This window comes from Sapajus apella, unplaced genomic scaffold, assembly GCF_009761245.1.
Source record: "Sapajus apella isolate SASKATOON/1434 unplaced genomic scaffold, GSC_monkey_1.0 scaffold63, whole genome shotgun sequence".
Classification (NCBI taxonomy): domain Eukaryota; kingdom Metazoa; phylum Chordata; class Mammalia; order Primates; family Cebidae; genus Sapajus; species Sapajus apella.
In genome coordinates this window covers 6868036-6895189 of record NW_022437003.1, presented here as the reverse complement: position 1 = coordinate 6895189, position 27154 = coordinate 6868036, and the positions used below count along the sequence as shown (strand labels likewise).

The following is a 27154-nucleotide window of genomic DNA, read 5'->3' as shown; positions in this document are numbered from 1 at the left end:
CCCTGTCTCAAAATAAAAAATAAAAATAAGGAGTAGGTGCGACATAAACATATACACGTATGCATAAACACACATTAAAATTGCTCCCTTGTATTAAAATAAAACAATGACAAGTATGTACTGCAGTTGTGACTGGGTAAATTACTTGAACTAATACCTCCATGGGTTAGGTTTCTATTTGTCATTTCATTCTACCAATGAATCCTATCAGCTTGGAGCTCTCTCATAGGTATATCTTTCAGGCCACTTTCTGTCATTCCTATACCATTCTTTAAGGAGCCAAATCTCTGACTTGCCCGTGAAAGCCATTAAAGCTTTGGTTGCATTTCTTTGTATTTTTCTTTCCACATTTACCCAAATAAACTGATTATGACATACCTGTCTTACTTCATCCTGTCTGCTATTGATAACATTGTCTATACTACAGCATTCATGCCTACTTCATAGGCAGGGCAAGGTATTTATAAACAGCTGTGTGCAGGGCACAGAGGCTCAGATAATCTGTTACTTAAATAACAAAAGTAAACAAGAAGCATTTTTAGAAAGTCCTGAAAGTCAATTGCTCTAAAATAATTTGTATGTGGTATATCTTCCATCTTGAGACTTTAAGAAGTCAGTATTCCCCAATGAAGACATATATTCCATAAAAGATTAACTACATAAGGATATCTCATTTGATTATTTAAGATTTTCTGGGCACAAGTGTAAGAGAAGACTCTATCCCATGGACACAGGGTGTTCCTCCCCACCCTGGGTGGCTGGGCTTGAGGAAAGATGAAAATGTACCCAGAACACAGGTGGCCTCTCTGGTTCTCATCTCTTTCTGCAGATCAGCATTCTGTTTCTCAGATCCACGTGGTGGAATGTGGTTGCCCCACAACTCCCAGGCGCACACATTACAGATTCCCCAGTCAGCAGTCAACTTGCATTTTTAGTCCCAAGTCCAAAAGTCTATGAAGAGTGCCAGTGAAATGGCTCACCCCTGTAATCCCAGCACTTGGGTGGCCAAGGCAGGAGGACTGCTTGAGGCCAGGAGTTCGACATCAGCCTGGGAACAAAGTGAGACTCTGTCTGTATAAAAAAATAAAGTCAAAAGTCTCTGGAGACAACTGTGTTGGTCCAACTCGGGTCAGTTGTCCATTCAACTGGTGACACCGGCAGAGTTGGGGAGTCATGGCTTCTGGAAGCCCACACTACAGACTGGGTGCAGGTCCGAGAAGCAAGAATCATTGTGAGCAAGGAGTTGCTTCAAATTAATAGCCTTAAAAATCTATTAGGCTACATCAATGGCAGAGAGCTTCTAGGGTGGAAGCCAAGGGAAACAAGAGAGGTTGACAAGACATATCTCTAGAGAGAGCACCACAGCTTTCACCAATGTTGAAGGGGTACCCAAACCTCCCCATTAACAAGCTTTAAGCCAACACATGTGCATGCGTGCACACACACACAGGTAACTCATTTTTTATAATACACAACCATCCTATTAACGTGAGCTAGGCAATCTAAACCATTTAGCTGTTGGGTAATACAGAGTTATAGAGGGCTGTCTGATTTAACAAAATGTGATTGTTAATGAAAAACTGGGAAATTCTGAATCTAAACTTTCATAATAAACAGTCATGAATCCAGCTCTAAGTACATTATACTTTATAAGACCTGATCATTTTCAGATTAAATTATAAGAAACAACAACTGCCAAACTCAGAAAAAAACTTAAAGAAAAATTTATTCTTAGAATTAGAGAATGTTTTGTTCCATATAGATTGTTTAATTAAAATTTGTTTCTTGATTGTGGTACAGGTTGTTTAATTAAAATCTGTCTCTTGATTCTGTTATATATGGAGAAACCATGTGAAAAGAGATGCTAGGATCTGAGTAAAAGACAGGGTTTTATAGTAAAAGCTAATCTTTTATATAACTCTTGGGACCACCTTGAACCCTAAGGAAGTGTTATCTTTCTTCAACAATTCTAAATTTCATGAAGAATGTCAGTTTTTCTATATGTATTATATTTAACATGCATTGCATTAAAGTTTTTTTTAATTGTACAGGTAACACATGCTGATTGGTAAAAAAGCTTGCAATCTTTAGGACACACAGCTATAATCTTTCACATCATAATCAACTCACCAAATGAGCTACTTTAATTTACATCCTTTTCTTCTGAAAAGTTGTATGCTATTATTAGTAAAAATCTATCATATGATTTATAAACAATTAAAAAAATGTATCCATCACATTTTCAGGCCTTAGCATAATTTTCAATTCCTCAAAAACACGTCCATGTGATTTAATTTTATTTATGTCTCATTTACTTTTCTGTAAGTAGATATAACTTTTCAAAAAGATAGTCAATTCCCCAACTTTTATGTCGCTCTTCAAAAGCATCAACCTTCTCAAGACAATGTATATTGCATATTTTACCTGAAACAAGAAAGAGTAACACGTTAAAATACTATGAAGAATGACATCAGAGGTTCTTTTAAAGATACTTCAAATTGGCCGCACTTGTAATCCCAACACTTTGGGAGGCCGAGGTGGGTGGATCACTTGAAGTCAGGAGTTCATGACCAGCCTGGCCAAGATGGTGAAATCCTGTCTCTACTAAAAATACAAAGTTAGCCAGGTGTGGTGGTGCATGCCTGTAATCCCAGCTACTTAGGAGGCTGAGGCTGGTGAAATGCTTGAACCCAGGAGGCAGAGGTTGCAGTGAGCCAAGATTGCACCATTGCACCGTAACCTGGGCAAAAAGAGAGAAACTCCATCTCAAAACAAACAAAACCTTCAAATTATTTAAAAAACAGCATATACTAAAGATTTTTCGCTTCTTTTTAATCAAAACAAAGGAATGCTAAGGGCAAATTTCCTGAACTCTAAATTGTTATTATAACTTTTAACTCCCAAGGGTAAAAATGAATATACACCACTGGGTGTGGTAGCTCATGCCTCTAATCCCAGAAATTCGGAAAGCCAAGGCAAGAGGATCACCTGAGCCCAGGAGTTTGAGACCAGCCTGGGCAATGTGGTGAAACCTCATCTCTACAAAAAAAAAAAATACAAAAATTAGCTAGGCATTGTGGTGCATGACTCTGGTTCCAGCTGCTTGGGAGGCTGAGGTAGGAGGATCACTTGTGGCCAGGGAGGTTGAGGCTGCAGTGAGCTGTGATTGCACCTCTGCACTCCAGCCTGGGTGACAGAGCAAGATCCTATCTCAAAAATAAATAAATAAATATAAACATACCATCTCTCTAGAAAAGTTCAAATGCCCATAACATAAAGCATATGGCATATGTGTATATATATATATGGCATATTTACAGAGATTAGTTCCTTTTCTAAGAAAAAAAATTTTCAATAAAATATTGAAATTTTTATTCTAAATTTCTATTGATCTCTATCTTTTAAATTTTATATACATACTCTATTCTAAATTTTCTATTGATCTCTTTTAAATTTTCTATTGATCTCTTTTAAATTTTATATACATCCTCTAGATACTAATAAATAATACACTAATTGTTCACAACAGTTTTTTTTTGTTTAGATGGAGTCTCATTCTGTCACCCAGGTTAGAGTGTACTGAAATGATTTTGGCTCATTGCAATCTGTGCCTCCCAGGTTCGAGCAATTTTCATGCCTCAGCCTCCTAAGTGATTGGGACTACAGGTGCATGCCATCACACAAGCCTAATTTTTGTATTTATGGTAGAGATGGGATTTTGCCATGTTGGCCAGGCTGGTCTCGAACTCCTGGCCTCAGGTGATCTGCCCACCTTGGCCTCCCAAAGTGCTGGAATTACAGGCATGAGCCACCAAGCCCGGCCCAAAAGAGTTAACTTGACTTTATTTAAAGACTTAGAGCGTAAGTCTGCAAACTTACCAAACAACCTTTCAATTTCAGCTTGTGGGACATAAAATGGTGGACCTAGGTAAAAGAGAAATACATTCTCAGTTTATTTCTAGTGACCTGGGGGTACTTGTTCTATATACAACTTCATTATCCAAATAGGTAATGATATGGCATGTTCTTATAATTCTTTTACAAATCTCATACCAAAGAAATAAACTGGCTTACTGAGAGGAGGGCAATGTTATATACCCATCATAACCATCTTCAGCTTAGATGAGACAGCTAAGCCAGTCAAGGGACTTAAGCTCGTTGAAATCAGAGTGGAGTCCATCAGCAGATTGCTTTGGGGTTTCAATCATGTTACGACATACTGATTTTCTACCAACTCCTGCACTCACCTGCATTTTATACACCCCTCCTGCTCTGCTGCAGGAGATAGACTATAAGGAAGCTGAGCTTCCACCACTTCTAAGAGCAGTATTCTCAGCCTCCACCTCCAGACAGGGCCTGTTGTGTTTTCTTCCCAAAGGCTCTTCATTAGGCCTCCTATCCATGAATGGAATTTAAATCAGATTAGCAGAGCTAACTTCTGCCTCTATTAATTTCTATTTCCCTTTGATTATCTCAGATTTAATTAGGGATGCTATCTCATCTTTTAATGAGTTTTTAAGACCCCAATTTATTCAAACAGAAACAAAATACTGGCCAGACGCAGTGGTTCACACCTGGAATCCTAGCACTTTGGGAGGATGAAGAGGGCGGATCACCTGAGGTCAACAGTGTGAGACCAGCCTGCCCAACATGGCGAAACGCCATCTCTACTAAAAATATAAAAATTAGCCGGGTGTGATGGCACAGGCCTGTAATCCCAGCTACCTGGGAGGCTGAGGCAGGAGAATCACTTGAACCCGGGAGGCAGATGTTACAGCGAGCTGAGATCACACCACTGGACTCCAGCCTGGGCCCCAGAGTGAGACTGTATCTCAAAAACAAAACAAAACCAAAAACCAAAAATACTAACATATGTAAATATTTACAAACAGGCATGTAAAAAACTCAGTGAAAAATCAAAAAGGAGATTCTTACAAATTACATCTGTGTATTTCTCCCTTTACAAGTCCAGCCATGACAAAGGTTAAGTTTCAATGTTCGAATGCATTAAAATCAGTCCAGAGGAAAACATATGCTCGACAGATTCAAAACAAATAGTTATAAAAGAATGCAATAGACCAGGCGTGGTGGCTCATGCCTATAATCCCAGCACTTTTGGAGGTTGAGGCAGGTGGATCGCCTGAGCTCAGGAGTTTGCGACCAGCCTGGGCAACACGGTGAAACCCCGTTTCTACTAAAATACAAAAAAAAAATCAGCTGAGTGTAGCGGCATGCGCCTGTGATCCCAGCTACTCGGAGGCTGAGGCAGGAGAACTGCTTGAGCCTGACAGGCACAGGTTGCAAAGAGCCGAGATCGCGCCATTGTTTTCCAGCCTGGGTGACAGAGTGAGACTCTGTCTCAAAAACAAAACAAAACAAAACAAGAATGCAATAGATAGATTATAAAACTTCATAAATTAAAAAAGGGCAATAATTTAGAGCTTTTCCTGCACAACTCCTACCTGCCCATGTCCACTTCTCACCCTGTGCTCCTATGAGGATGTCTTGTGTATGGGAAGGCACCTGCCCAACACGTCACTACCCGTGTGGGTGATATGGATATGCAATATCCAACCACATTCCTCCTTCCTCACAATATGACTCATGGGATTTTTCTTCTATATCAGTATTATCCATTTCCTCCCTCTTCTGTAGTCTGAGTTGTGAATGGTAAACAAAATGGGAAAGGAATACAAGAAAATCATGTACAACATAGGAAAAGAAAAAAATGCTTATTCCCATTAGCCAAAAATGGAATATCTTCCTGTATATATGCAGTATGCTTCCTGTGAGATAAATCAGGGGAAAATATGTCTTATCTATGTCATAGAAATGATATTAAGAAACTAGGCAACTGGTAAAAGAAAAAAGAAACACCCAACAACTTTACCTGGATGTTTAGTTGGATCATAAGAAAGAACACACATGAGATACTGAAACTTCTTTCCCAGGAGGGATGACATTATATCTGCATAGCTAAAAAGAACACAAGAAGGTATGTTACATTTCTCTACACAGACAAAGGCTGTAGGGGACAAAAGGCAGGGAAGGAAGCCAGAAGTTGCTTTGACTGACATTACTGAGTTTAACTCTCCTAATAATCACAAGAGGTTGATCTTCATTTTAAAAGTGAGAAATGGGTTTAGCAAATTATGGCCCTTGCCTAAGCTGGATATTGGTCCAGAAGGGAATCAAATCGAGGCCTGCTTCCACCAGAGTTTATCAGAGCAGAAGACATCACATAAGGATGGGCAGAGGCTCCTTCTGGCCTGATGTGGTACTCGAGGACCTGCTGACCTTGGATGCCTGTGTGCTCCAGGGCAGTGATTTCTAGAACAGGCTGGGTGTCAGAATCACTGGGGTGCTTGTTGAAAGAAAAGATGCGGTCGGTTTGCTGTGGGGCCTGGGATGCTGCAATTTAACAAATATCCTCGGTGACTGGGACCTCTCCAGGGGCCTTATATTAGAGAAAACACCATTCTTTTCCTCTATTTAATTAGAGAGAAATGAAAATAACAAGCAGGCCCAAAAAAAAAAAAAAATGTGGCATGAAATTAAAGCTCTGCAAGTGTGGCATGACCCATGAGTACAATGAAACTGTCCTTTGAGTAGAAGCCTCAGGGAGCCAGGTCTGATGGGATCAGAGTGGGAAGCTGATGCTAATGGGACCCATCAACAGACTAAGGAGAAGTCAGCGCCAGACCAGGTACAGACAGCGAGTTGACCAATCAGATGACTCACCTGGAAACTGAATTAAGAGACCAAAGAGGAAGTGCTAATTAGCTGTAGTCCTACTGAAAGCTAGAGTGTTGTACGGCGATTGGAGCAAGGAGGCTGAGGGCTGAAGGCAAGTCAGCTAGGTGGAAATAGAAATGGAGGAAGCGGGGAGATAAGGAGAGGACAGGAGACGCAGGCAGGGAAGTAGAGATGCCATGAGAGACAGGCCAGGGACAAAGATGGATACTCTTCCCCACTCTGAGGAAGGAGCCCAGGCTCGTGGCACTCCAGTTTCTACAGGGCCTGGCTAGACTGTGATCTCTGTCTAGAGGTTTGTGAGTAGCTGGTGAGGCTAATGTGGAGATTAGGAGTGTGGATTCTGTGAGATGCCCAAGCTCAAACCCCAGCCCTTCTGACTGGCTATGTAAGCTTGACAAAATTCTTAACCTATCCGTGCCTCAGTTTCCTCACCTATAAAATGAGGATAAGACTAGTAGCCACCTCACAGTTTGTGAGAATTCAACAGTGGATCACCCTTCCCTGTAGGTGAAAGAACCAGGCCAAAGCAAACTTTTGAACAGAAACTGTTACTTCTTAACTTTCTGATTCTTCTTTTTCGGAAGAAACTTGCTGTCCCCAGGAAGGCCATGTCAGACTGGTTTGGCAGGGCTTCCTGGGACTGAAAGACTTCATTCCTCTTAGAATGTGAACTTTTTCTCTCTCAACCAGTCTCAAAAAATCCAGAAAAATGAGGTGTGCCCTACTGGTTTACGTTAGGCAAGAACTCGAGAGTCACAGCAGAAAATATATTAGTACTTGACAATGTGCAATCTAAGCAGAAGACACCCAGTCCTAACGAGAGCACCAGGATGATGTGCTAATGTAGTAAATACTGCGTACCAGCAGGTAGACAAAGAACTAGGATGCTAAGTACCAGCACATACGTAAATTACTAATATATCGTGCGCGGTGGCTCAGGCCTATAATCTCAGCACTTTGGGAGGCTGAGGGGGGCAGATCACCTGACGTTGGGAGTTCGAAACCAGCCTGACCAACATGGAGAAACCATATCTCTACTAAAAATACAAAATTAGCCAGGCATGGTGGCGTATGCCTGTAATCCCAGCTATTCAGAAGGCTGAGTCAGGAGAATTGCTTGAACCCAGGAGGTAGAATTTGCGGTGGGATGAGATTGCGCCATTCCACTCCAGCCTGGGCAAGAAGAGTGAAACTCTGTCTCAAAAAAAACCCTAAGATACTACCAGTACATAGTAAAGTAATATCGCCCTTGCTTAGAGTGCAGTTCACGTCTTCATTGACAGCTAGTGCTCGACTTACGACCACGGTTGGAACGCGGACCAGTCGTAACACGATCTGGTCGTAAGTTGAGTAGGCTATATGTACAGTTGAAATGGTGCACGTGGAGATAGTAGTGCTGCCGGAAGCTGGTCCGCACTGTCGTACGCCCAGCTGGGCAACGTTTGCACTACCAGACGCGGAGCAGTCGTGGCTAGCGATTGTGGTCGTAAAGTCGAATGGTCGTAAGTGCATAGGTGGTAAGTCGATCAATACCTGTATTCAAAAAACATTTATTAAGCTCTTACTAGGTGCTAAATATATATGCCAGACACTGGGGAAATAACTGACCTCAGGTGATCCACCCACCTCAGCCTCCCAAAGTGCTGGGTCTGCTCTTGGTCTGCACTTAGTGACTTTCAGTTTGCTTCCCACTGCTTGGTGGATTTTACCATGCCAACCAGAGCCTGTAGAAAGACTAACCTCTAAGGAGTGGATGAACATCTTTAGGGAGTGGGAAACATCTACAAATTTAGACATTAACAGATGGGGTTTCGTATACAAATGTGTCTTATGGAGACAGAGGTCTCCGTGATATTTTGAGTTGTGAAAGGACACTGATGTCACATGGAAAATGCAAAGCACACACTGGACACGTGATGAGGATGTTTGGGAGAAATAACAGCGCTGGAAATATAAAGATTGTCAGAGCAAATGCCATGTATAATAATTCAGTTATTTTCCCCATCTCTGGCATAGCATATATTTAGAGCATTGCAGGAACTTAGTAAATATCTGTTGAATAGCTGAATGAAAGTAACAGAATTGATCATTAAAGATTTGATTTTTCTCTCATAAAATGTTTTTTTTCTTTCTGGTAGGACAAATATTGACAAATTTTGCGTAAGAGGAGAGCAAAAGGTCAAGGATGGTGGTTCCTTGGGGAATCATGACTTTTCGTTTTAGGCATTGGGGGGAGGACGGGAGTTCCAGAAAAGAGATAAAGGAGGGGTGGTGACAAACAGGGGGAAACAGGAGCATAATATTTAAGATGTGGCATGGTCTAATTTAAAAAGATTAGGTGTGGCAACAAGCCTTACTGATGAAATAATTTTTAAAAATAAAAATCTTATTTCACTGATGTGAAGCCTAACCCTTTTTTTTTTTTTTTGACAGAGTCTTGGTCTGTCACCCAGGCTGGAGTTCAGTGGCATAATCTTTGCTCACAGCAACCTCCACCTCTCAGATTCAAGTGATTCTCCTGCCTCAGCCTCCCGAGTAGCTGGAACTACAGGCGTGTGCCACCATGCCAGGCTAATTTTTGTATTTTTATAGAGACTTGGCTTCATTATGTTAGCCAGGCTGGTTTCGAACTGCTAACCTCATGATCCACCCACTTCGGCCTCCCAAAGTGCTGGGATTACAGCCATGAGCCACCAAGCCCAGCCTCCTTTTTGGCCAAGGAGTCTGTTCCATACAAGTAAATAATTCACTATTTACATGCTATATCCAAGTATGTATATAAATGACATTATTTGAATTGGAAAAGTATACAGATGTGGTCACATTCTACTCAGTATGCTTCTTCATATTTTAAATTTTCTAAAAAGACTGGGTATAACAAGAATGGTCATCAAAAACATCAATAACAAATGCTTCAATAATAACAGCTCTTATTTATACAGTTCTTTAGAGATGACAAGATACTTCCCACATATTTCATTTCTTTCAATGCTCACAACAACCCTTTGAGGTAGTCTAACAAAGGAATCATGAGTGTGGACTTTATTTTATTTCATTTTTTTGAGATGGAGTGTCACTCTTGTCCAGGCTGGAGTAAAGTGGCACAATCTTGGCTCATTACAACCACTGCCTCCTGGGTTCAAGTGATTCTCCTGCCTCAGCCTCCTGAGTGGCTGGGATTACAGGTTACCACACCAGGCTAATTTTTGTATTTTTAGTAGAGATGGGGTTTCACCGTGTTGGCCAAGCTGGTCTCGAACTCCTGACCTCAGGTAATCCGCCTGCCTCAGCCTCCCAAAGTGCTGGGATTATAGGCGTTAGCCACCACTCCCAGCCACAGGTGTGGACTTTAAAGCCAAACACTCTGGTTTTGAATCTCAACTCTGTCACATACCAGCTAACTTTGGACAAGTAACTTAACCTCTTTGTTCTCAGTTTCCTCATCTGTATAATGGAATGATAGCTTATATCTCACAGAATTAAATATTAAACCACATAAATTATTTTGCGCTTTTTTTTTTTCTTTTTAAATATTTTAGAGACAAGGTCCTGCTCTGTCATTCAGGTTTGAGTGCAGCGGTATGATCATAGCTCACCGCAGCTTTGAACTTCTGGGCTCATGCTCCTGCCTCAGCCTCCCAAGTAGCTGGGACTGCAAACACGTATCACCACAGTCGGCTAATTTTAAAAATATTTTGTAGAGGTGGCATCTTGCTTTGTTGCCCAGACTGGTCTCAAACTCCTGGGCTCAAGTAATCCTCCTGCCTTGGCCTCCCGAAGTGCTGAGATTACATGTATGAGCCACCACACCCAGCCCACATAAAGTATTTTGAACAATACCTGGCATAGGCAAGTGACCAGTAAGGTCACCGCTGGTTCTATCAGCGGCGGTGGTGAGGACTGTGTTAGTATCATAGAAATACTCCCATTTTGCAGGAGTAAACCAAAGCTTAGAGAAGCTGCATACTTGGACCAAGGCCACACAGCTTGAAAGTGATAGAGCCGGCCAGGTGCTGTGGCTCACCCTTGTAATCCCAGCACTTTGGGAGGCCAAGGCGGCAGATCATGAGGTCAGGAGTTCAAGACCAGACTGGCCAACATGGTGAAACCCCATGGTGAAACTAAAAAATACAAAAATTAGCTGGGTATGGTAGCTGGTGCCTGTAATCCCAGCTACTTGGGAGGCTGAGGTAGGGGAATTGCTTGAACCGGGACCCAGGAGGTAGAGGTTGCAGTGAGCTGAGATCATGCCACTGCACTCCAGCCTGGGCTACAGACTGAGACTCCATCTCAGAAAAAAAAAAAAAAAAGAAAGAAAGAAAAAGAAAAAGAAAGTGATAAAGCCACAAGCCTTAGAGCCTTATTCCGAGGTCTCTACAGCCAAATCCTATACTTTTTAAACAAAGCTGTTTTGGATTTAGGTTTTTATGAATTCCAAATATAATAAGGTATTTCAAACTCATAAAAGTCTAGCTGATTTTCTAGAACCCAGAAAAAGTATAATATACTAAAAAATTAAGAAGGCTAAAAAAAAAAAAAGAAAAAGAAAAATTACTTACCATTTGCGATCACCTGGATTAATGGCAACTAATGCTCCTCTATCCCAAATCCTGTCAAATTTGCCAATATTTGTCCTGCCAGAAAGAGAAAAAACATCTTATGGGAGTAAAATCAAATCTTTAACAAGATGAACAACGTCCCCCATGGCGCATGCTGGTACTTCACCAATTGTCAAGTTACTAGGATCTCAGGTCTGCTTTTCCTCATAAAGTCCTTATTTGTGGACCTGGGTGTGGAGAGCTATCCATCCCATCATGGTTTTAGGAGACTGTGGCAGCAGCCTCCTCATCCTGTTACGACGTGGGGCCATGAAGAAGGAACAAAGGACAGTGTGTGACAACTCTGCTCCCAGCCTCTGGCCCCCGTATCAGGGACTTTCAGGAGATGAGCTCTCACCTCCTTACACCACTTGAAATTCATTTCTATTATAGGCTCACGTGCAAGGTAGAAGACACTGTTTCACTCACCTTTCTTTTTCCCTAGCTGCCTCAGTTTCCCATAGTTTGGGAGCTAACCAAAGACAAAACACATTAAAGTGTACAGACAAGTGTGTAATAAAAATATCTGCGGAACAGATATTAAAAAAAAAAATGCTTTGTGGATGTTACACAAGTGGAGGAGAGTGATAAAGACACCCCCGCTCCCATGCCTGCACTGCCTAGCAAGCATTCAAGTTTTTTAAGGTGCAGATGTAGTATTCATTCCTACCTGGGGAGATCAAAAATGCTGCAACAGTACAGTGAAATGTTCCCCGAAGAACTCTATAACAAAATAATGAAAAAAAATTTTTTTTTTACTTACTTAGTGCTTACTTGAATAGTCAAGGAAAGAGGGCCCAAGCAAAGCAAAGGTGCTAGAGAAAGAATGTGTTAATTAAACATAATGAAAGTAAATAATTTTACTGCACTTTATTGACATCTTATTTTTTTCTTTTAAAACATGCGTGGGGTTCTTTTGGGCCAACTCAGAGGAAAATCATAGTGGACAACATTGAAGATCAGTTGGCTGTTATTCACTTTGGAGCTTGCTATAAAATTCTAGTAATGTTTCCTTCAGCGGAGTGATTTTTTTTTTTTTTTCTTTTTTGAGACAGAGTGTTGCTCTTGTTGCCCAGATTGGAGTGCAATGGTGCAATCTCGGCTCACCACAACCTTCGCCTCCTGGGTTCAAATGATTCTTCTGCCTCAGCCTCCCTAGTAGCTGGGATCACAGGTGCCCACCACCACATCCAGCTGATTTTTTGTGTTTTCAGTAGAGATGGGTTTCACTATGTTGGCCAGCTGGTTTTAAACTCCTGACCTCAGGTGATCCACCCTCCTGAGCCTCCCAAAGTGCTGGGATTACAGGCGTGAGCCACCGTGCCCGGCTAAGCAGAGTGATATTTTTACTCTGCTAAAGATAAATCTGCAGGTCAACCAATTACCAGGCAAGGTGATATTGAAAAGTCAGGTATTTTAAGTTATTCAGGAAATGTGCAATCATGCTGATTCTTCCATTTTCACTCATTCATTCAGCCAGTGAACATTTATTTGCCAAGCACCTAGTAGAAAAGACACCTATCCTGGGTTCTAGAGGGTAGATTTGAATTCGACACAGTCTCTGACCACAGTGAGGACAGACTAGAGCAGAGAAGTATGGGCACAGAGAAACATTACAGTCCAGAATGGCCTGTTGTGTTATGGTTCTGTGCCGGTGAACTATGTGAACATAGAAGGCAGAGCAGGGGCCTATCCTGAAGCATCAGGAAGACCGTGTACCCAGGCCCTGCCTGATTGCAGCTCTATCTGTCACCATGCTTCAGGAAGCACCGCCAGGCTAGGCAGGTAACTCCCATCTCTTCCCTTAGTACTCTGTGTCTTTACACTTAGCTCCATGCATTACAAATAGCTTAGTCTCTGTTTCTCTTCTCTCCTTAACCAAGACATATATATATTTTTTGGTGGGGGGGCTGTGTTATCTTTTCAACATCGTAGACAGAGTCTGGCACATGTTAAAATACATGTTAATAAAAATAGGAAAAAAACTAAAAACTTGAGTACAGATAGGCTTTGACCTCAGCTTTTATATACATATGTCTATATCTATTTAGGTAGTTATCACCTGTATTTTTAAGCCCTTGCTCCTTATACTATATAATGCCTAGGGTGAATCTGTGTGCTAAATAGAAACCATCAGACACATATATGGTATCCGTACAATACTCAGGCTGAGAAAAATTTTTGTGGGGCTATGGATACAATTATTTACCCAAACCAAAACAAACCTTAAATACTTTGGCTCCAGGAATTTCGGTGATTGGTTCTTCTGAATAAGAAAGATTCTGCTCTGTAAAAAATTCTCGTATCCCAAGTTCACTGATTTCCACACCAATTACACTGTGTCCCCGGTCTGCAAACCTGCATAAAATGATACATTTATACTTAAATTATGTGTTCAAATGACTAAACAAAGGGTTATATTATAGTAAGCATATATTTTCTTTAATTTAAAGGCATTTATATGAATTCAAGTTCACAGGATTTCAAAGAACATGCAGGAAAGCAGATCTATATTATTTTCAAACCTTATAAAAATTCTGAAAAACTGACTTATATGACCTCAGGAAACAATAAAAATTTGGAAAATTATATATGTCTTATTTTTTATATATGCAACAGTTGGAATGTAATGATAGATATATAATTTAAAATACTGATTTAATACAAATTGATTTGACTAGAGGAAATGCTTTTCAGTTTCTCTAAATCAGTACTGTCCATTAAAAAATTTTCTGCAGTGATGAAAACGTCTGCATCTGTGCTGTCCAATAAAACAGACATTAATCACGTTGGCTCCTTGTGATTGAGGAACTGAATTTTAAATTTTATTTAGTTTACATTTAAATAGCCACATGTGGCTAATAGCTACTGTATTGAAGTGAACAGGTCTAGAATATTAGCATTCATTTCTATACTAATCTTGTAGTTTCCATTTGCTTAAAATAAACACTATCCAAAAATTTGTATATTTTTTTAATATACAAATAGTTCTTTTTTTTTTTTTTTTTTTTTTTTTTTTTTTTTTTGAGACGGAGTCTCACTCTGTTGCCCAGGTTAGAGTGCAATGGCACAATCTTGGCCCACTGCAACCTCCATCTCCTGGGTTCAAGCGATTCTCCTGCCTTGGCTTCTCAAGTAGCTGGAATTACAGGTGCCTGGATTACACTCGGCTGATTTTTGTATTTTTAGTAAAGACAGGGTTTCACCAGGCTGGCCAGGCTGGTCTCGAAATCCTGGCCTCAGGCAATCTGCCTGCCTTGGCCGCCCAAAGTGCTAAAGTGCTGGGATTACAGGTATGAGCCACTGCACCCAGCCTTTTCCTGGTAATTTTGAGAAAAAGCTTTTCCTCAAAAAAAAATTTTTTTTTTTTTTTGAGACAGAGTCTCACTCTGTCACCCAGGCTAGAGTGCAGTGGCACAATCTCAGCTCATTGCAACCTCCACCTCTTGGGTTCAATTCTCCTGCCTCAGCCTCCTGAGTAGCTGGGTTTACAGGTGTGCCCCACCACACCTGGCTAAATTTTGTATTTTTAATAGAGATGGGATTTCACCATGTTGGTCAGGCTGGTCTCGAACTCCTGATCTCAAGTGATCTGCCTGCCTCAACCTCCCAAAGTGCTGGGATTATAATCCTGGTAAGTTTTATAATGAACAAAATTCAGTTTCAGGATCTTGGACTCAAGAAAAAACATTACCAGTAGCACAAGTACCTAGACACAGTTATGCTTTTAAGTCCAGTGACATAAAAACATAGTTCTGCTATAATGCAACATGTGCCTTTCTGAAATCACTGCACTTTGCTAAATCATGCAATAAAAATCACCATGCTGGTGGGGAAAGTGAGGGCACAGCATTTAAAACCTTTGTTAGTGCCACATTAAAAAAAAACAAAACCAAAAACAGGAACCTAATAGTAACAGTTTTACCCATGCTAAATGGTTGAGAAATAGATAAATACTACAATAGGGCACTTCACTGTGAAAAAGATCTAATGTTACTGAGGTAGCTGGGAGATGTTTTTGTGCATTCTGTCTATTCATACATGGCTTAGTTCCGCCGGGTGCAGTTTTCTGCTTTTACCTAAGGCTTCTTGTAGACAAAATCACACTCAAACAAATGTGAAATTTATTTCACGATCAGATTGTTCCCTAAGATATCAACTGAGTTAGAATTCAGTTTTGAAACAAGTATAGCAGGACTGGCTATATATTTTGTCTACAAAAGAGAACATACTTTCAATGTGGGCAGAGGATGAACTGTTTTGTTGTAAAATGAAACATATTAATAACTTGTCTTTCATCTTTCATATTTCCTAGGGTATTTGTAAACATACAGGGAGTTTTAAAATTCTCCATATATTTTTTGAAGTTATAAATTGTAAACAAAAATGTTATTCAGATTAGCTGCATGCATTTTTATTTCCCATTTGACAGATGGAAGAATGAAGCATAGCCTACTACAACCTGGAATAAAAACAAAGTAAGGACAAGCGCGGTGGCTTATGCGTGTTATCACAGCATGTTGGGAGGGAGGATCCCTTGAGCTCAGGAGTTCAAGGTTGTAGTGAGCTATGATCATGCCACTGCACTCCACCATGGGTGACAGAAAACAAAAAAAAAACAAAAAAAAAAACCTAAATATCTTAAACATTTCATTTTAATGCTTTTTGTCCTTACCTCATGGTCAGTTTTTCTATTCACATCTGATGTCTGTATAGACCTCAAAACACAGATCAGTTACATAAATGAAAAATCATCTGTTACCATAACTTAACTTCTTATATGCAATTACAGTAGCAAAAGTGCTGATATATATATATATATATATCAGAATACAGTTATATATATATATATATATATATGTATATAAAAAACTGTATTTACATATATATATTTGGAGACGGAGTCTCGCTCTGTTGCCCAGGCTGGAGGGCATGGGCTCACTGCAACCTCTGCCTCCTGGGTTCAAGCAATTCTCCTGCCTCAGCTTCCTGAGTAGTTGGTATTACAAGCATGAGCCGCCATGCCTGGCTAATTTTTGTGTTTTTAATAGAGATGGGGTTTCACCATGTTGGCCAGGCTGGTCTCAAACTCCTGACCTCAAGTGATCCACCCACCTCGCCTCCCAAAGTGCTGGGATTAAAGGCATGATCCACCGCACTAGGCCAGTTCTGATTTTTTTTTAACATTTTTATTACAAATGGCTTTAGACCCCAAATATTCAACAATCACATTTAATTGGCTATTTCATACCATTTGCCTAATGTTGCCTCAAAACCTGTTTGTACCGCATTGCTACTATTTATGATGACATTGTGTGACAGTCGGTTTATAGAGTTAATATTTTTTTGAGGGTAGTTTTGAAAGTAACTATCTCTTGTGGCTCAATAAGTTGGTTAAAATATAGGTATAATAATATAGTTTAAATATTCTCTATTTCATGCCCACACTTGAATCTTAAAGTCAGAGCAGCCATCTAATAAAGGCTCTCAGCTACAGTTGAGTGTGGGCTGGCTGCAAAAATTCTATCGTCTCTACTTGAAAATCAGCTCCCAAAAAGTGCATGCATACTCTGTGTTAGTCACAGATATTTATATTCAAAACAGACCATTTTTAAGTTATTATATTTTACATTTATTAATCGTTTATTTTTAATTTATTTTTGGAGGCAGGGTCTCACTATGTTGCCCAGGCTAGTCTCAAATTCCTGGGCTCAAGAGGTTTTTCTGCCTTGGCCTCCCAAAGTGCTGGGATTACAGGCAGAAGCCACCACACCTGGCCCATTTACTCACCCTTACATACATTCTTTTTTCTTTCCTGCTCAGTGATCAAAGTTTTCAACATTCAAGCTTATAAGTAAATACACATCTTGGCAGGTATGATTGTATCTGAATATTATCATTACAACAGAGTGCTGTATAGAGAACGATGTGGAGGTGACTTTAGGGTAACTCACAGTAAAAGTGGCTTGTTAAAGTGAATTCTCTTTGTAGAGAATTATTCACATGAAATAGTTTCTTAATCACTGGTTTTATAACAACAATTCATGATAACAGAAACTCCTGTGTTCCCTGATGGGAGGGGAAGGTTGAGCTGAACTGTGGACTATGAACCCTGTCCTGCCAGAAAGCTGCAATTCATTTTGAATTTCTCTGTCCGCCACCATTTCAAATATCTAAAATTAACTTAGCTAAATTCCTAAACCATCTACAAAAACTGAACCAAATACAAGGATCCAGGAAATGTAAGCAGGAAGGCTGGTTTTTCTCCCCACTGTTGGTTCCAAACTGATTTTTAAATGTCAAAACTCAATCCAGAAAGACTAGGTCATACCCGTTTCTGTTGTTTCTTACTGTTTGAGAATATTATTTACAATTATATACACATCACAATAGCAAAATAAGGAATTCCTGTGTATTTCCTAAAAATGGAGTTTTTAAATTCACAGCCTGTGAAATCATCCAAAGAATTCATCACGACAAGAGAACTGTGTTAATGTTTATCTGCTCATACCATTTCATCTCAACTGCTTTTCCGCAGAGAGGAAAAAATACTCTCAGTCCACTCTCGCCTTTAAGAAAAGTATCTAAATGCTTCTTTAGTAGCCTAAGGAGAAAAAACAAAATTTAGGACAGTTGTATGGTAAGTGAATACTTTTCATTTATTATCTCACTTAATATTCCCCACAACCTTAATAAGCAGACATTATTAATTATTATAACCTCCAGCTTCCATATGAAGAAATAGTTATGTAACTTGCTCAGACACACACCCAGTCAGTGGTAAATCTGACTTACACCTAGGGCTTTCCTGATTAGCAATTAAAAATAAATTTTTTTTCTTGGGTATGTTTTGAATCTTTTTTTTTTTTTTTTTTTTTTTGAGCCAGAGTCTCGTTCTGTTACCAGGCTGGAGTGCAGTGGCGCAATATTCGCTCACTGCAACCTCCTTCTCCCAGGCTCAAGTGATTCTCCTGCCTTAGCCTCCCAAGTAGCTAGGATTACAGGCACACACCACCACACCCAGCTAATTTTTGTATTTTTTTTTAGTACAGATGGGGTTTCACCATGTTGGCCAGGATGGTCTTGATCTCCTGACCTCGTCATCCACCCGCCTTGGCCTCCAAAAGTGCTGCGATTACAGGCATGACCCACTGCTCCTGGCCAAAAATTATTTATTAATTCTCTAAATATATACTATTTTGGGGTGATGGAGCCTCTGGAGCCATGGATTTTCAATATTCGTTTCCTGTAAGTTCTCTAAACATGTACTCAAACCTTAGAAGTAAATCTGAGAAGTGTTAACTCTTGTAGCTCTTGTAATTCCCTCTGTGGAGATGGGCTCTTCTAAGGCCATCCACATGACAGAGATAACCCAATGTTTCTGGGATGATGAATGTGGCTAACCCCACATATAGGCACTGAGGAAGGAGAGCTAAGCAGAATCCTGGCACAATTAGGGCTTGGAGAATATCTCAGTTTATAGTGTTACTACTCAGTTATTTCCCTTTATACAATCCTCTCTATATAATTGTATATTAGTTCTTAGAATGAGTGCCTAAAGAATATCTCACCACTCAGTTATTTCCCTATATATATAACTATATCTTACTTCATAATTGGAGGAATGTCTAGAGTAGATACAGTACAGAGCATGAATTAAGGAATAAGCAGCTTATAGTCGGAGAAATGTCTGGAGCAGACAGTGCAGAGCATGATTCAAGGGGAAAACAGTTATAGTAGAACGAGAGTCCATGGACCAGGCGGCAGCATTCAGTATCGTAAAGATATCTGCTGTATGGCAGGCTTGGGGCGAGAGCCACTCCTCCTGATAAAGGAGCTGTAGGACCTTGCTCCAGTTCTTGTGGAAGGCTGCCCTCAGACTGGCAATCGCACCTTGGTGACTGTGAACTTTATCAGCTCTTGTTACTCTGCTCGCTCAAAAAGCATTCTCTTACAGAACTCACTGGAAGCTGCCAGCAGGTGGCGTAGATCCTGACAGCTCTGTCACTGCTGTGTGACTCAAAGCATCCTCCCATAAATCTTTCTTAGAAGTAGCTTGCCCATAGATAGAGGTATTGCACACTGCACCCTCTTCACTGCGCACCTCCATGCCTCGGTGACCTAATGGGAATGGACCCCTTGCTGTACACTGTCCACCTCCTAGCCTAGGTGACCTAATGGTGGTGGACCCCTTGTTTTATTGCTCACAACCCTATCACTATCCTTAAAGATGACTTCACTCACTGCCCTGACCCCTAACCTAAACACAATAAATACACACGCTTCTGGACATTCGGGACCTCGCCTGACTCCACTCATACGTGGCATGGCCCCCCGAGCCCAGCTGCGTTTTCCTTGTACTTCTGTGTCCTGTCTTTTTATTTCTCGGATCCTGTGCCCCAGCACAGCATAAGGGACACCCCACGACCCTGTGGGGCCCTCAGCCCTACAATGATGACGATGTCATCTCCTGGGGAGATGGGCATGGCTGCCCAGAACAAGGAATGTCTGTAATGACCACTTTGCACTGGTCCAATGACTAACTGCTACTATGAGGACGACTACTACATCGCACAACATCCTAGCTCACTTTTTAATTTCTCGAAACTTCTCTTCTCACACCACAGGGATTTTTTTTTTTTTTTTTTTTTTTGAGATGGAGTCATGCTCTGTCCCCAGGCTGGAGTGCAGTGGCACGATCTCGGCTCACTGCAACCTCCACCTCCCAGGTTTAAGCAATTGTCCTGCTTCAGCGTCCTGGGTAGCTGGGACTACAGGTGTGTGCCACTACACTCAGCTAATTTTTGTATTTTTAGTTGAGATGGGGTTTCACCATGTTGGCCAGGATGATCTTGATCACCTAACCTTGTGATCCACCTGCTTCGGCCTTCCAAAGTGTTGGGATTACAGGCATGAGCCACCACGCCTGGCCAAGATAATTCTTTAACATCTGGACACATCTTATTGGAAAGCAAAGTCAGACACCACTGGTTTTCAATATAAAGAATCGTAAATATAAACATTGCTTGAGCACCTGTTGTAGGTGCAAATATGCATGACCAATACATACATGGTGCAGGGGATCTGAGAACATATTTTATAAATGTAAGATGTTATCAGTTGTAACTCACACCATTATTTACACACTGTGGAAAGAAGACACTGCCAATTAAATTACATCATGCCGTAGATGCACAGCGATTCAGAGACACAAAGATGTGAAGAATTAAATGTGCATCTTAAAAATTAGTCCGATAAGATATATGTATTATTTCTATCTCAAAGTCAGTTTCTGATAGAACATTTTCCTATTATTCACTAAATATTTCTTACTGATGTCCTTGTTCCTGATGAAAAGCGGTGTTGTGGTTCACCCACTTGTCTTGCCATTCTTCCAGAGTTAGTACTTGGTTTTTCTGTACCTCAGTATTGGGGTACTCTTCAATATCAAGTGAAGTTCTTCTACCATCCATAGTTTCATAGACACCTTTGTCTTTCAAGAGTATGTCTTCTGTGCCTAAGTGGAAAATATTTGCAATGTTGTCATTTAAGGTCATTGGGATTCTATTGATGAGCTAAATGAAAACCTATTATTCTTGGCAGTATAACTTTTAAAAAATATTTCTTTCTTTTTTTTTTAATTTTTGTTTTTATTTTTGAGATGGAGTCTCACTCTGTTGCCCAGGCTGGGGTACAGCGGTATGATCTTGGCTCACTGCAACCTGTACCTCCTGGGTTCAAGTGATACTCCTGCCTCAGCCTCCCAAGTAGCTGGGATTGCAGGTATACACCACCATGCCCGGCTAATCTTTCTTTCTTTTTTTTTTTTTAGAGACAGGCTCTTGCTCTGTCATCCAGTCTGGGGACCTTGGCTTACTGTAAGCCTCAACCTGCTGGGCTCAAGCAATCCTCCAACCTCAGCCTTTCAAGTAGCCGGGATTGCGGGACTTCAGGTACACACCACCACACCTGGCTAATTTTTGTATATATATATGTATTTTTTATAGAGATGGGGTCTCATTTTGTTGTCCAGGCAACAAAGAACTCCTGGGCTCAATGGATCCTTCTACTTTGGCCTTGCAAAGTGCTGGGATTACAAATGTGAGTCACTACCTAGCCACTCAAATATCCGATAAAAGGTGATACAAAAAATTACTTTCAGTGAGTCTGGTGGTAGAGGCATACCCCTTTCACATTACAAGAAATCGTTAAATAAACTGAATTATGTCTTAGCACTAATGTTTCCTCCACTCTGACATCTCAATCATCAACACAGAAGATTTCTATGGCCAAATGTGGGGATTCTCCCCCCCGCACACCAAATATTGGATACCAGTTGGGTGTCTTTTAATGCAATTCTGACATTACCTATCTGGAGATAGCATCAGATTCTATATATTGAGGGCTTAGTCTCTAAGACATCCCCCTCACTTAGATACCAGTCACAAGTCCAGGCCTTGATTAGCTTCAAGTTGGGGATCCCACAGCCTCCAGTTTGGGTTTGCTTAATTTGCTAGAGGGAATTAAACTCGGAGAAAGACTTAGTTAACTTTGCATGTTTACTATAAAGGATACTGTGAAGGATATAGAAGAAGAGATGTGTAGCTCCAGGAACCTTCACCTGCAGCTATTAGGAGGCTCTCCAAACCCCATCCTCTTGGGTTTTTATGTAAGCTACATAAAGTTTTTATGTAAGCTTTATGTAGGCATGATTGATTAAATCATTGGCCACTGGTGATTGACTTGAACTTTCTATGTACTTACTACTAATTCAACTCTAAATTCTGCCAATTGTCCCAACTTCCTGTCAATACACTCTCAATCTCTCCAGTCATATTTTCTCAGTATCATCTTGGAGAATTCTCTCCTGGAATCTGCCCTGACCACTCTCTATTCTGGTAGACAGCTAGCTTTCTGGGATTTCTCTTCATTATCATTCTGGAGATTTCCTTCTTGTCTGAATCTCCTGCTTTCTTTATTTCATGTCTTACTCTTTTTTGTTGTTGCTGTTTTTTAGTGACCACCCTCAGACTGGTGAAGCCCAACCTCCAGAGCTTCCTGAAAGAGCACAAGGAAGAAAAATATTGTTTTCCGATTTTGCATGTATAAAACAAGGTTGGACTATTCCTCATCCTTGATGTATAGCTCTGCTGGATATCAAATTCTTGGTTAGAAGTGTGGGGGCCATAGGCTGTTGGCACTCTAAGGTTTAGTGAAAAATCACGCTCACCTCAGCCTCCTGAGTAGCTGGGATTACAGGTGCACATCAACACATCCAGCTAATTTTTAATAGAGATGAGAGTTGACCAGGTTGGTCTCAAACTCCTGGCCTCATGTAATTTGCCTGCTTTGGCTTCCCAAAGTGCTGGGATTCCAGGCGTGGGCCACTGAACCTGGCCCTCTGCTTTTTTATTTCTCTTTCTGGGACCCCTGTTATTTGTCTCTAGAGTCTTCAGAGATGGTATGGTAAATTCCTCATTTTTTCTATATCTTCATTTTTTTGCACTATTTTCTGAAAGATTTACCTTAATTCTCATTTTTCAAGCTTCCTTTTTTTTTTTTTTTTTTTTTTTTTTGCTATCAATTTCCCAGTGCTTTGGGCAACCAAGGCGGGAGGATGGCTTGAGGCCTGGAGTTTGAGACTAACTTGGGCAACATAGTGAGACCCCATCTCTACAAAAACAGTTTAAAAATTGGCCAGGCATGGTGGTGCATGCCTGTAATCCAAACTACCCAGGAGGCTGAGGCAGGAGGATGGCTTGAACCCAGGAGTTTGAGGCTGCAGTGAGCTATGATGCTGCCAGCGCACTCTAGCCTAGGCTACAGATCAAGACTTTGTCTTACAACAACAACAAAGAATAGGTACCAAAATGAATACAGGTAAGGAATGTGGGCAGGGCTTATACTGTAGGGTGATGTGAGTGGATTTCATTTGGAAACCTAGATGTATTTATTTTTCCTTTTCCTTTTTTTTTTTTTTTTTTTTAGAGGCAGGGTCTTACTCTGTCACCCAGGCTGTAGTGTAGTTGTACAATACAGCCTCAAACTCCTGGGCTCAAGTGATCCTCCTGCCTCAGCCTCCAAAGTAGCTAGGACTGCAGGTGCACACCCCCATACCCAGCTAATGTTTTTATTTTCCTTGTGCTAGTCAGACTTTCCATAGATGGATCTCCCAATTCCTGTTTTCAGGATTTAGTCATTGGAGCCCCTGTTACATACTCATATAGGAAAAGAAGAAGAGAAGTGGGTGAGGGTCCCAGCATCCCGTTTTCTGTATTCAATTAATCCTCCTGTTTTCTGTATACTCCCACGCTCAACTGTGTATTACATCTTCTCAATCTGGACACTCCTTGTTTTACCCTTTCCAGAGAATTAACTCCCAAAAGCCTGTTGGTGTGGTGAGATGTACACACCTGGCTGCAGGAAACTGAGAAAGGGATCGGGAGATGTGGTCTGTTCTGAACGAGCATTTCAAACAATCCTCCTTGTTTCAACCATACGCTCACACTTCATGGAGGTACCTTCATGGTGCTAATCCTGAGCATTTGGGGATTCTATAACGCAAACTGAGCTGCTCAATGGCTTTCCCTGTTGCTGGTTTAGAAGTCAGCTTCCTTGAAGTTGCAAAATCCCTTCCCATTCGTGCATTTGACTTTCCAAAATTTTATTAATTCTGTCTCTCCTGTCCCCGCTATCTTAATACTTTATGCCTTAAAAAAAAATCCTGATATTTTCAGGAGGGAGCAAGAACAAATTAAAGTAGATATTGAACTGTGGTTCAATATCCTATCTCTACTCAATACATTTGTATTTTCAAATAATTTTCTATAGCTTCTTTTTTTGCATGGGAAATGCACACTAAGGAAACTGAAAAAAGACACGTAGACTGCAAACTAACAATAGAATACAAAGCCTCTCAACTGATTGAAAGCATGCTTTCTTTTCTTCTTTTCTTTTTTTTTTTTTTTTTTTGAGATGGAGTTTGCTCTTGTTGCCCAGGCTGGAGTGCAGTGGCACGATCTCAGGTCACTGTACACTTTCTTGGCTAACAGGACCCCAGAATAACCTTGAAAACTGAGTTCTGTGCCAAGAGCAGATAGAGCCTCAGATACAACTCTATAGCTCTTCTCTTGCTAACCACAATTAGGCTTTGTTCCCTAAGGGCTTAACAGAAATGAGCCCTTTCAAAGATTCTACCTCTGACATCAACCAACCCCTTGATGCTGCTCGTCCTTTTGTGCCTGATAGACATTACAGACCAGAGTGGTTCTGGCCAGTCTACTGAGAATGCACAGTAAGGGTTTTTTTCTATCCTCTACTTCACCTTTTGACGTAAGAGGGCCCAAAACTCCATCCTCTGACTGTGCTAACACTGCCATTTTTTGTGCATGCTACATATGGGTACTTTTCCTCCTTTCGTAAATATTCATGAGTCATCCTACAGCTTACTGAATATGTATATTCGGTCACCTTCCTCAGCGTAAATTCCTGTTCCCTTTGCCTGTCCCTGGAAGTGTCAGTTTCTGGCTTCTGGCTGGAGGCTACAACTGCTCAGCTAGTCAGAATGGCTACCTTACAGTCTGAAACCATTCATGAGAAATAGAGTTCTCCTTTCTAAATTATGAACTTCTCATTCTTCAGCTGTCAGACCATAACTGCAGATTCATCTGAATGTACGAGGAAAACATCTGTCCTTTCAATGTCAACTTTGCAATATTAAGGACAATATAACACCATAATTCTAACATTCCCTTTAAATCATTAGTGAAATTAGTTTGGATTACACTAGCATGCTATTATTGATTGGTCTATTTAAGGATTCATCTGTGAAATAGCAAACATTGCATAAAAGCACGTATTTCAGGAAAACTTCTTTTATTGCCAAATTTGACCTCAGTATGCTTAGGATATAGGGAGGAGGCATTTCTCTCATTACTTGGAAACATGAAATTCACTTCTTAGCAAACATTTGTAGACAAATGGCTTTTGCAAGACCCTGATGGTATCAGGAGGTGTCTCTGATTTTTCTGAGAGGTTAGCAGAAAGTATCTGATTTATACTGGGTACAGAAAAACAAAAGAATGTTGCAGCGTTCTTATCTTCATTTTCATTCAGAAACTCCGGAACCTAAATTCAAGGCTTCATAAAACAGTTCTCTACTCAAAAGAGAAGCATAATTTTATCTTAGAGCCACAGCAGCCCGGAGAAGCACAACTCTATTCCTTTCACACAAACTTGAATTAAGAGTGTAACAAAATCATGTGCATAACTTAATCACAGCTTATTTGTTTGTTTGTTTTTGAGACAGGATGTCCCCCATCCCCCAGCTGGAGTGCAGTGGTGCAATGACACTACCATTGCCAACACTGGGGCTCAAGGGATCCTCCCACTTCAACCTCCTGTGTACCTGGGACTACAGGGCTGCGCCACCATGCCTGGCTGGTTTTTAAATATTTTGTAGAGACAGGGTCTCCCTATGTTACCCAGGCTAGTCTCAAACTCCTGAGCTCAACATCTTAGCTGTTCTAACAAGTTCTCAGCACGGATTCCACTTGTACACACCGTTTCTGGAGAAATAAAGTTTATTTCTATAACACAAAAAAGTGCACATTACAAGAATTAAGGAAGGGAAATTTTACAATAATTCTTGCTCACAAACTGGAAGTGTAGATGTGCTCCTTTGGTGGTCCAAGTCCTCAAGTTGTTTTAGTCTCTGTTCTCACCTTTTCAAAAGTTTCTGCTTTGGTTTTGTTTTTTCATTAAATTGAGGAGAAACTTCCCTAAAGAGCACAAATCTTAAAAGAGTATGACTCGGTGAATTTTTTTTTTTTTCCGTAGGCATACACCTGTGTAACCACTGCAGAGCAAGAGATAGAAAATTTACAGCACCGCAGGTTCCCACATCACCAGAGAATCACTCACTGTTTGCCAGTACTTCTCTTTTCCTAAAAATCATTAATACACCACGCCGGGGAAAAAACCGAGAGCTCGTTTCTATTAAAATAAAAATCTGAAAAATTAGCCAAGTGTGGTGCAGGGAACCTGTAGTCCCAGTTACTGGGGAGGCTGGGGCCGGAGGATCACTTGAGCCCAGGAGTTCCAGGTCACAGTGAGCTATGATTGTGCCACTGCACACTAGCCTGGGCGAGAGGGAGGCCCTGTCTCTAAAAGAAAAACACTAAAAGGAAAGAAAAAAGATCACTAAAACACAGCAATGCTTTGGAGGCACTTTAAATCCTGGATCTTGGATTCAGGTCATTTACAGCCCGTCGTGGTTATTCCCAGTTTCCCCTCTGCTTCCTGAACCTCACTTCACAGGGCCGATCGCGGGGCTGTCCGTGCTTGTAAGGATTCCCGGGAGTCCTAGCACAGGCGCAGATACTCCCAGCAAATCGTTCCGTTTCTCACCCGCACCCTCTGAGCCCTAGGGAGCTTACCTCGCTTACCGCGGGTCGCCTGCCTTTCCCTCCGCCACCGCCAACCTCCCCAGGGGTGGGAACTCTCTGCCCAAGCTGCCGTCCACAGGGGCGGGTACCTCCCGCCTCCGTCACCTCTCCGCCCCCGCCCCGCCTCTTTCCGGTGCCCGCCTCCGCCTCCGCCCGCGCCCCGCCTCTTTCCCGCGCCCCGCCTCTTTCCCGCGCCCCGCCTCTTTCCCGCGCCCTCCTCAGTTCCCGCCCCATCCCCCGCGCCCCGTCTCCACGCCCGCACCGCACCTTGTTGCGCAGACTCCGCCCTCTTCCCCAGGCGCCGGGTTTGCGCAGCGGCGGAAATGAGTAGGGCGGAGCGAGCGCCGCGGCTGA

The 27154-nt window shown here is 41.3% G+C and overlaps 2 protein-coding genes across 9 annotated transcripts in view; one reads left to right on the top strand and one right to left on the bottom strand.

The window, feature by feature from the left end:
- KDM1B (lysine demethylase 1B) overlaps positions 1-27154 on the top strand; it is a 106536-nt gene that overhangs the window by 7109 nt on the left and 72273 nt on the right. The gene's annotated exons all lie outside the window — the stretch shown is intronic.
- Positions 542-27154, bottom strand: TPMT (thiopurine S-methyltransferase). Of its 6 annotated transcripts, none has more exons than XM_032247753.1 (9): positions 27068-27154; positions 20688-20871; positions 17866-17958; positions 13580-13712; positions 12025-12077; positions 11316-11390; positions 5891-5976; positions 3880-3924; positions 542-2424 (listed from the first exon to the last, which is right to left on the bottom strand). In XM_032247753.1, the coding sequence occupies exons 2-9, from the start codon at positions 20825-20827 to the stop codon at positions 2312-2314; spliced, it is 738 nt and encodes a 245-aa protein (XP_032103644.1). In that variant the 5' UTR covers positions 20828-20871; positions 27068-27154; the 3' UTR covers positions 542-2311. The 6 variants fall into 6 exon arrangements, with proteins under 6 accessions (XP_032103644.1, XP_032103643.1, XP_032103646.1 ...); XM_032247752.1 differs by lacking the exon at positions 27068-27154 and adding an exon at positions 26792-26929; XM_032247755.1 differs by lacking the exons at positions 17866-17958; positions 27068-27154 and adding an exon at positions 26792-26929.